General features: G+C 41.3%; 1 protein-coding gene across 1 annotated transcript; it reads right to left on the reverse strand.

Moving 5' to 3' along the window:
* Positions 1-946: 946 nt before the first annotated feature.
* On the reverse strand, positions 947-8,537 carry LOC104071680 (zinc finger protein GLIS3-like; the record flags this gene model as incomplete). The annotated part of the gene is made up of 2 exons (XM_009582309.1): positions 8,386-8,537; positions 947-2,048 (listed from the first exon to the last, which is right to left on the reverse strand). Coding segments are annotated over exons 1-2 (1,254 nt in total), but the record flags the coding sequence as incomplete, so codon positions are not given.
* Positions 8,538-11,309: the final 2,772 nt, after the last annotated feature.

An 11,309-nucleotide genomic window follows, 5' to 3' on the forward strand; every position in this document is an offset into this window, starting at 1 on the left:
TCAAAAATTCTGTCTGTCAGGAACCACAACCTGCTGCCATAACCATTCCCTTTGTTTGTACTTATTTGTGTGTGTGTGCCTGCGTGTATGTGCATGCATGCACACGCGTACGCGTGTGGGTGTTACAAATAAGACTTTCCAAATTTCATGGCCCAATTTGGAAGCTTATGTCAAACTTGTTTTGCTTCATCTGTTTCAGTCAGGGTCTTATATCATTGTTGTTTCAAACATGTGGAAAGCTTAATGGAAGTCATTAACTTTTATTTTAGTTTGGCCATATTGTCATCATGGTGGGCAGATGCAGAGATGGTGTTATTCCCAAGATTCTCTTTTTGGAACACTGATGTTGTTTACATCTTCTTGATCAGAAGAGAACAATGGTTTTTACTTATTTTTAAAGCTCTGTTTTGCAAATTAAAAAAGCCCCTTACAACCTTTGAAAATGTAATTAAATTCCTTTTATTCTTTTAACTGTTAAAAATCCTTAACAAGTTCCTTTTTCTTTTCTAAACTACCATTTGAAACTTTTGCACTCAAACTCTATGGGTTATTGTTCAGCTGAAGGAATGAAAAGAATTTCATTAGATGTGTTTTATGTTTCTTGACTAAAAATGTCACCCGAGGCTCAGTGACTTGTTTTACGTTAAATGACTGCTGCGTGCTTTGATCATCACTTTATTAATGCTTTAATGAATATTAAAAAAATAAAGCACTGTATTAAAAGTTAAGCTCTCATATAAGGAAACGGAATCCCTTTTCCAAGAACTACAATATTTCTTACTCAAACATTTCCTTCTAGATTAAGGTTTTCTCCAATTCCCCTTTAGCCTGCTGCAGACTAAGTTACAGGAAAGCACAACAATTATATTGGAATAAGACTGAAGAGAGAGCAAGAAAGAAAGTAGAGTAGTATGTTTCTATTCAAACAAATATATTCCAGACTTACCATGCACTTGTTTGGTTTTTCTCCAGAATGAACCCTCATATGAATCAGCAGTTTGTAACGAGCATTGAAGGGTTTATATCGGCGGACACAGCCTGCCCAAAAGCAAGTGAAGTCCTCTCCTTTCCGCTGGTCAATGTGAGTCTTTTCTATGTGTCTGACCAGTTCGTCTTGTTGGTCGTAAGTGGCACTGCAGTCAATCCACCGACAGACCTGTTTGCCATTGCTGAGGTCCTGTTCATCCCCGTCGCCGGGCTGAAAGGACTTCGGAGACATGGGGGCGTGTAAGTGAGGCAGCGGCCCTTGAGTTTGGTTTAGTTGCTGGTGTAGATGGTAAGGGGGAGGCAGCCCCTGATGATGTCGAAAAAGATCAGCAGTGGAGGAATAATCGTCAGCTGGTTCTTGTTTTAAGAAACTCACCTTTTGGGTGCTGTGCGAGGTGTTTTGATGAGGAATGCTAGTACCATTCATCATAAGGCTGAGGCTTCCATTCTCCTCGACTTGCTGCATTTGTATCTGCTCACAGTCACCTCTGTCACATTCAGCAGAAATAGGTACAAGACATGCTGGAGGGGAGGGAATACTGCAAGGGTTTCCAGGCTGAGAGCAAGACTGGGGCCGAGAGGATTTTTGAGCACTGTGATGACTGATCTCCACAGGATGAGAGGAAATGCCAGCTGAATTAGTTCGCAGTCCATTCACACAGGTGACCAGTGACGTCTGTGATGTGCGGATGATAGCTGTAATATCAATTCCTTCAGCTGAAGACGGCACAACAGAGATGCATCTCTTCTTCAGGTTGCTTGTTTGTAGCCTGGCCGAGTGCTGAGGGGTGCCAAGCGACAAAGGACCCAGGGAGGAGCTATGTTCATTATTAAACAAGTAGGATGAAAGTGAATTTGTAAAGCTATTATTCATTAGGTCTATTTCAGGATGCAGACTACCGGAGGCTCTCAGCTCCATCCCCTCTGTAATCCTCCTATGTGTGGAAGCCTCAGACAGAACCTTATAATCACTGGGGCATTCTTGTTTAATGTGCTGAGCCGGGTGACTTCCATTCAGGCATGGAGCAGCAGAATCTACTGAGTCTTGAAACCTGGGTGACCTGTAATACAGTTTTCATTAAGCATCACCAACTACCACAGGATTTATGATTTTTGTACAAGATGCAACACTTGTTAAGCCCTGGAGAATGGAAACACTTGCTCTCTGCTGAATGTTGCCTGCCTAACGCAGCAATTACACCAAAAAAATCTGCAATGCTTCTTCTACAACCCTTGTAAAGGCAGCATCGTTTTACACAGGATTAATTTTACACACTGGATTACGCACGAAACAGACAATCTCCCCTCCACTACTATGGGCAGTTCATCAACCACAATCTAGGTTTTCAATGCATAATAGATTGGGCAAAACAATAGCTGAGAATGAAGTTTGAGAGCTTTGGGCATTTTTGAATTATTCAAATATCGGCATTTTCCTCAGAGCACACTGGGAAAATGCCTTGGCATTCTTGGTCACACGAATCAAAAAAGGCTAGCTGAGCTTTGCTTACATGTCAGAGAGATGCTTTCCTTTGCTAAATTAAAAAAGGAGCAAGATCAGTGGGGAAAAAAGGAATACAAAGAAAGAACGGCTCGCTTTCAACCAATGGTCAGGAGTCGATGAGAGATCAGCTGAGTATTTACTTCTAAGAGGTCTACAAAAGATAACTAAGAAAAGTTCACAAATGGTAGATTTAAACTGGCAGTCTATGTATTGCCATTTCCATTTTTCCTACTGAAGAATACATGGGTCTGCAAATAAAAACAAGATTGCTCTGCAGAAGTGATTTTTAATCTTTTTTGATGTGTGCTGAATCCAACCACTCAGGAAGACGAACCTTGAGGAACGCCACATAAACATTTCAGAAAAACAGTGCATTTCGGAAACGTTTCCTCCTAACATTTTCTTCCAAGCAGTAAGCAATTGGTTTATGCCTTAAAATAAAACACTTTATCTCAGCTATAAATGTTTATTGTGGATGACCCAACTGTATTTTTTCTTAGGACCAGTGGGTGTTCCTTATATATCCCTAAAGCATAGTAGGGTTTAACCTATGGCTTCATCATGCAGTGATATACCGGACTGAGAAGAGGAAACAGTACATCTGTGTGCAGGAAAGCTGTACCTGAACTAATAAACCCTCCAGAGAGGTGCTCCATGGCTCTTACACTGACATGTTCCACTTAAATGAATTTTATGCTTTTTTGATGCTAGCACCACAAAAGCTGAAGAAAACCTGGCCATTTGGCAACTTGTGTGTGACACCACAGCTAAGACAAATCCAACACATTTTAAAGCATGAAACACGTGGTATTTTGGACATATACATACATTAAACTGCAAAGCTGCTGAGTAAACTGCATTTATTTTACGATTTAGATGATTTTATCACTATTATTTCCATTAATCCACCACTAACATTAAGATGGGAAGCTGAGACAACTTCTAACACTTCCTTGGTAACAGCTCTCAAAGAACTACCAATTAGAAAAAACAAAACAACAACAAAAAGCTTCAAAAAGACTTCCTTCCCATGAAATTAAGGTTGTCAAAAAATGACACCTCTCTAAGGCACACAACTGTCAACACTGCATTCACTAGTAACAGGTTTCTAAGCTCCAACAGTTTGCAGCCAGTAGGGCTTGATATAAAAAACACTTTAATGTCATGAGAGAAGTGAAATTCCCCACCATTCATTGTTTCAGAACAATCAGATCTTGCACTTGCCACCAGAAGTTTAAAAAGACTACATTTAAAAATTTTAGAGGTTTCCATAATCCATTAGTCATAATTTCTCCCTTTAGGTTTCCACAGTTGTTCTCAGGGTAAACTTAAAGCACCTGGTTTTGCAGATGGTAAATTAAAAAAAAAAAAAAACAAACCCAACAAACCCAACAGTATTCATACATTATTTTTTAACATTTACAGAACCATATGTCTGTAAAATATGTGGCATAAGCATATGTAAAAACCTTTTATTGCATATATTTGGAGAACCCTGCCCTGCTTGCTTGTAGCTTCATTGCTCAGTAGAAAGCGTGCTGTTGTGCACTCATTCTGAGAAAGTTTTACAGCATACCATGCCAGGCGCAATATTTCCTATTACTTAGTTTCTTCTGTACAAGAACTCTTCTAAATAATTCAGTTTGTATCATAGTTCAGTGGTCCCAAAGCCTCAGGCTAAAGTAAACACAACACATTTCTTACAGCATATAATGCTAACCCAAGCCTTACATTTCAGCCTGTGATAACTGGTGACATACTATTAAGCTTTATGTAAAGGTCCCATCTTGCCAGAAATCCATGTGAGGAGTTCAAGCTGGAGTCAGTGCAGGGTACCTGCAGGATGGATACAAACATCCTTGTCCTGAGAAACATTAGGTTCCCAAAAGTCTCAGCAATATCGATCTGCATTTCCAGCACAAGGTCTTACTCAGAGTCAGGACTGTATTGCTGCGATGCTGCAGTGCAGAATATGAGACACACAAAAGAGGGGAGTTTTGAACCAAAAGGCAAGCTGGAATACCTTATTTCAAAAGCAAATGAGATGAAGGCACTGAATTCATGCTTCCCATTGCCACATCTGTGTCTTACCCATGCTCTGCCTACATAATGATAAGCGCAGGCTGCTTGTGCAGATCAGAAGCAAGTCTTTTCTGGGAGCTACAGTTTCCTCTGTAGCACTGTATATTTAAGTACATTATATACCCTGTATTAGTTAACTCTGCTGGGAGAATCTGGCATTCTTTCAATTTCCCGATGTTTGAGTGTTAGGGTACTTAATGTCAAGGTGGCATTAATGCAAACTTTCTGTATTCCTGGCAGAATTTTGCCATCACTGTTCTAGGGAAAGCCCTACTTGTTCCTCCCAGTCCTGGTGGCTGGGGGGAGAAGGGGCACAGAAACAAAACTGATATGAGAGAGAGACAAGGTGTCTGGCATCCAACATGGTGGGTGGCTCCTCTTATACCCATTGACTATTTGCTCCTGTAATGGCATCTTGCTATTACAGCCAGGGATCAGCTACCAGGCCTGGTACACACAGGCCATGCTGGCTGTAAGGATTTCATAATCTCTGAACAGTAGCAAAATATAAATGCATATGAAACAAACAGCCAAGCGGAGAGCAAGAGGGGCAAAGATAGCAGGACAGTGTAAAGAGCACTGTGTGGACACGCGGGTCAGCATGAGCGGCTCTGGGGCGCTTCCAGATGAGCAACCCTGGAAGGGAGTAGGGTCAGCAGGAGAATATACCCCACAAACCTCTCTTCACAGGGAGCATCCATATACCAGGGATGTCTGAGGCAACAGAATTGCTGCTTAAGCACATGAAAGCTGAGTGTAAGGCCTTCGAAGAGTAAAAGCAGCCTCTCAGAGGATACTAAGGCAGTGTTTCAAAAGAGACTCCCTTACGTGGTAATTGGAGCCAGAGCACGAGGCCAGTAGCACCATGCCAGAAGTACTGCAGTTTCCAACTGCCCTCAAAAGAAAAGATGACTGTATCTGAAATCTCCAGATTATTTACAAAACATGCATGCCTTCAATTGCCACTGTAAATGTGCAATCAGTGATAACTGACAGTTTTAAGAAGCTGGAGGGGATTGTTCTGCTGCACATCCAGGGACCCTTTGCAACACTATCTGATTGCTCTGATGTCTTCCCTGGGTTTTATATGCCGAGCACTGAGCGCAGTGTGGGCGGGTTTGCTGTGTCTGATAATGGATTATTTGACGAAAGGCCAACATTAGCTGTGTGCTGACTCCAGTTGTGGTAAAGAAGGTATTAGGACTTTTCCAGTCCCACACACGTTGCATTCACAGATAGCATGTAGCAGCAATTATGTTGCACAACTTAAAAGCTATTAACTGAGTGGCGAAAAGGGGCCAGGAAGAAGAGGGATTGTGATTCTTGGATTAAGGCAGTCATCCCTAGAATACAGTTTCCGAGAGAAAATGATTCAGGAAGAAGCTGAAGGGGATAACAAGTTTCAGTGCACTGAGGGAAGAAAGGACAAAGCCAATCATAACCCCAAATCTTGAGGGAGATTTTGGATTGCTAGGGGAGGTGCTCTCTGGTTTGTTTGGGTTTTCCTTGGACATTGCATATCCTAGAAATGCAGAGTGGTTCAAAGCTCAACCCAGAGAGATTGTTTTAATTTGTATCTCGCTTTATTTCTGTGCTGGTCACTAGAGCTGGACAGAATAATCCAACAGAGTTTGCCCCGACTTCTGTGTGCTCAGGTATCTGTACATTCCAGACCTATTTCTGTCATCTATTTTGATTCTTCTCATCTAATGAAGGCTGAAATCTGGGAAGGCACAGAGCACCCTTGACTCCCATTGACTTCACTGAAACCTGATGGGCATTCACCCCCAACTCAGTTATGTTCTTCTGTTTTCAGATCTTCAGGGAAAGACCATGTTTTCTGTAACTTGCTTGTCAAGAACCTTTAGCATCACAAACACCATGAACAGAAATCGTCCAAACTGCTGTCCACCTTCTCTCACATGCCAAGGTTTTGGCTCTGGACCATGTGTCTCGTGAGTAGCACAGCGATAAAATTAGACACTGTGTCTATGAGGTCCATAGAGCAGAGCTGGGCATTGGCTTTACCTTGCAAATCCCATGCAGACAAAAGTAGTATTAGCCAGGTGGACATACAAGCAGAGCATGACCAGTGGGACACACAAACAACCCGTAAAGGAATGGAAGGGTCCTTCGAGATATTCTCCAAACATTTCCAAACTGTTGCTTAGAAGCAGCAGAGCCTCAAGGTTTTAGACCATGCTGCAAAGCAAAGGGGAGAGAATCAGGCCTATCACCTGCTACTTTCTCATGTTATGCAGCAGACAATCCTTTATGTTGTTCTGGGAATCCTCTTCCAAATGGGGGCTGGAAGGGGTTCATATTTCTGAGGGCAGGTACTGTGATCCCCGGTATGCAGGTATCTGTCATTTCCTCATTACAGATTTTATAAAGAGGTTCAAAAAGATCTAAGCAGAGTACTCTCTTCCTCCTTTTGTTTGCTACTGCCCTAATTATCTTTGTTTCATAATTGTCCTCACTGACAGAATAAAAAAAGGTTGGTAACTGCCAGTCCCACATTGAACCATAAAGAAGCTAGGAGGGAGCAGACTTAAATCCAGCTGCAACAGCATCTACAAATCTTTGTAGCGATAGCAGAATATTTTGTTATGTGGCATGGATATTATTTGTCCTTTTCAAACAAACTAACAAATAAACAAAAAGCTCTTTCCACTTGCTTGCCATATTGCTGTGCCTCCTCCTCCTGAAAACACAGATGTTCTTACCCCACCAGTAAATGAAAAAGGGGAAACGACATAAATATGTATAATAAAATCAGAAACAGTCAGATTTCCAAGACCAAGCAATAGGCCATATCTCCTCTTGCTGTGACTATGGAAATTTGGGCTTGATAGTTCCATGCACAGAGTGCCAATTATTCCAAGTATCCAAGATAAAGGCTGCAACTTTATTGAGGTTTTTCTTTTCTACAGCTCTTCAAAAAGGTCAAGATTATTCCGTATTATATCCCCTGCCAAAAAGCAGTGTAATTAAAATAGATGGACAGATTTTAATTTGTAGCAGGCTTCTATTCACAATGGATGTCTGTTTAGGGTACTTGTTTAAAATCTGGTAATGTTAAATTTGTAACAACAACAAAAAAATAATGCAGTTCTGTGTTTTCATATAATTAATTTATAGCAAATGTTTAAATAGAGATTCTGTTCATAGCATATCCAACTACAGTGTATATATCAAAACCAGAGACCAAATTTTCACATTACGGCCTTAAAAGCAAATACCAAGGATGTGGCTGTATGGGAACATTGAAAATACTTCATTAAAGGAAATGCTGTAGAAATAAAAGTGGCATTGGCTTCCTGTAGGTTTGATGATGGCATGCCAAATTGCCATATGGGAGACATTGGTTTGGGAGTAAGTATCATCCCTGCCTTCCAGGCTGCAATTTGGAAACAACATGGCATTGGGGTGGAGGGTGGAGGTACAGAGGAGGCAAGTCTGACCCTACTTAAGCCCCTGGCAAAACTCTCATTGACTTTTGAGCATGCTGGAAGAGCCCCCCCCAGAGAAGGTGTATTTAAACTTCAATGCAGGGGGCTGCGGCTGCATACAGAGTGACTCTTCTTGGCACTGCCTTGGACAGTTGTCTGCACACATGTGCATGTCCCTTCACAGCCAACCTGCAAATGAGCAGCGCAGTTAAATGAGCATCCAAAGGACTTCCAAACTGAAGTAAAAGCCAAAAATACTCTTCCAAACGTAGCACCCATGGATGCTACTGGGAAATAGTTCTAACAAAGAAGCACTCCAGAAGAGCAAAGTTTATCAGCTGATAAAACTTGCAGTGATACCTTATATCCGAGTGTGTCAAGTTCAGCTGACCAACATGAAGCAGTCTCTCACAGGACAGTGGGTGGTCTCGCATAAGTGGGTTTCCTGTGTGGATGAACAGACCTTGTCTGCAGACAGGTACTGAGCTACTTGTCATCTCCATGTCCATCATATTCTTCTTCTCAGAGATCAAATTACAATGATTGTAGCCACCGTTCACTGTCAAAAAAAGAAAAAATCATAAGCTTTTGACTAAGAAGCCTCTATGCTCATTACTTTGCAGGCTCATTTGCGTATTTTGTATGCTTATTTTGGATCTCCTTGTAAAATTCTTGTAAATGACATGGCAGTAGAAATGAAAGGTTTCACAAGGAAGCAAAAATTAATTCCAAAGGAATTTGGATCTGTGAATTACTGTTGTTTATTTCTCTTTTTAAGTTTTGTGGCTACTTTACACTTCATAATCTAACTCAAAAAAACTTAGTCTGATAGCTTGCCTTCCTTCTGTGTATTTTTATGGTACAGTCTTGCCTGTGTTAGATTTTGGAAAGGGATGCTTCAGAGTTCCTTTATTTTCAGGGAGAGGAGCGCTCTGAAAACAGTGACGTAAGTCAAGTTTTTCTTTGCAGTCAATTATCTCTGTGATTATGACTTTAGATGGGCATGTTTCTACTTTACCATCAGGTCAACACTGTGAAAAAAGGAAACTAATTTTGTTTCAATGTATACATTTAACTGTATTTTCCAAGTAAGCTATTATTATAAATGCTAACGCTAATAATAATATATTCTGCTCTGGTGAATATTACATTTTACCAGACTCGGAAAACCAGACTAGAGCTACAGCAATATTCCTCAGAAATATATATATAACCACAAATTATAATCTAGCTAAAAAAAGAGGACAAAGGGGGATCTGAGAATTTAGATTGCATTGGTGAAATGCTAGCAATTCCATTTAATTTAAAGCATGTTAGTTGGGGTTTTTACCTGTAGTGAACTAATCAAATATTCACAGATAAGCATGTATAAAAGTATTTGTAGGATATTTAGCCTTCAGAGGCTAGCTAAACAAGTCACGATAGCCATTTACCAACATTTTCACTATTGTATATGAATCATGCGTTTAAAATACTAGATCTCCCTCTAATCTTTTTTTTCATGGAGACAAAATGTAATGGTGTCAGATACTAATGGCAAGCATATTTCCGTAGTCTTCATACAGAGTCCAGAAAGTAACTCCTTCACTCTTGTACCCAATGCTCGTGGTGATAGGTACTATAGAGCTAGACTGCATTGTAATTAGTCCACTCTCTACGGAGGCATTGAGTGTCACACGCTGAGGAAGAAAACGAATTCTGCAGTCAAAGTGTCAGAAGAGACAAAGCTCATGCTCAGTTTCATGCAAATCACTGATTCTCACAAGCATCAAGGTTTGTACTTTACTAAGGTGTTACAAAGCACAATTCATCTCACCACAGTTTTGCTGGCTATGAGTTTTACCCAGACAATGTCTATGTTGTTCAGCCATCTCAAAATGGGTGTCTAAAATGGGCTCATGCAACTTCAAGACATGCTTTCCTCTTCCCCTTGACTACAGAAGGCACTTAAACAAGCAACTTAAACTGAGTACCTGACTTTTAGACAGCTGAAGTTGAGCGAAATGAATCCCTCTGAGGGATGAGTCCTGCATAGGACTTACAAACATCCTCATCACAAATAACCTACTTTACACTGCTCTCAGGTCTGGTCCTTCTTTTGCTGAAACTCACATTGGACCTGCCATTGATCGCACAACTTCTACCATTTCAACACTGTAATTTGTGGTATTATCCAGAGCAGGTATATATTGATATAGAATCATAGAATGGTTTGGAACTGGTCTTTCTCCATCTTTCTTATAAGCCCCCTTTACATATTGAAAGGCCACAGTAAGGTCTCCCCGGAGCCTTCTCTTCTCCAGGCTGAACAACCCCAACACTCTCACCCTTTCTTCATAGGGGAGGTGTTACAGTCCTCTGACTATCTTCATGGCCCTCCTCTCGACTCGCCCTGACAGGTCCATGACCTTCTTGTACTGGGGGCCCCAGAGCTGGACGCAGTCCTCCAGGTGGGGTCTCACGAGTGTGGAGTAGAGGGGGAGAATCACCTCCCCTGACCTGCTGGCCACGCTTCTTTTTATGCAGCCCAGGACACGGTTGCCCTTCTTGGCTGCAAGTGCACATTGCCAGCCTACATCCAATTTTTCATCCACCAGTATCCCCAAGTCATTCTCTGCAGGGCTGCTCTCAATCAATTCATTACTCAGTCTGTACTGAGTTTTACACCTATATTATATAGGTATTACACCTATATTAAATAGGTATAATAATACATAATTAAGCAGATATCACAGTATCTAGTTAATGATATTTTCATGATATAAGGGTAAGTAGAATTGTACTCATGAAGTTTTGCAACCACTGCAGTTTTGTTACATCATTTATGAAGCTCCAATCAGAGATTGTGCTCATTTTAGTCAGGTACTGCTTAAGCACAGCTCCTCAGAGGAAAGGTCCCCCAACATACATGAAACCCCGTTTCCTCTTATGGACAGCTGTTATCCCTATAGCTAACGAAAGGCAAGTTGGGGAGCCTGAGCTGCTGTGGTCCTCTATAATTACAGTCAATGAATGCTTTGAAAGCGATGAGAATCACATTCAGGTTTTTGGTGAGTATAAATGAGAAGAAACAGGTGACTGGGGAAGGCAGAAAAAGTCTCTGGTAACTGGAGAAATTGTGAAAAGGATCACAGCACAAAAGTCCATTCTCCTCCACTGGCTGGGCTCCACAGCCTCCCCATCATGCTCCACGGCACCATTGTAATAGGGAAGACCATGGCAGATGAAGACGTAGTCCAGGCAAGCATCCAGACCCATAGAAAAGACTGGGTACATGTGACACC

The sequence above is a fragment of the Fulmarus glacialis genome, unplaced genomic scaffold, assembly GCF_000690835.1.
Source record: "Fulmarus glacialis isolate BGI_N327 unplaced genomic scaffold, ASM69083v1 scaffold2637, whole genome shotgun sequence".
Classification (NCBI taxonomy): domain Eukaryota; kingdom Metazoa; phylum Chordata; class Aves; order Procellariiformes; family Procellariidae; genus Fulmarus; species Fulmarus glacialis.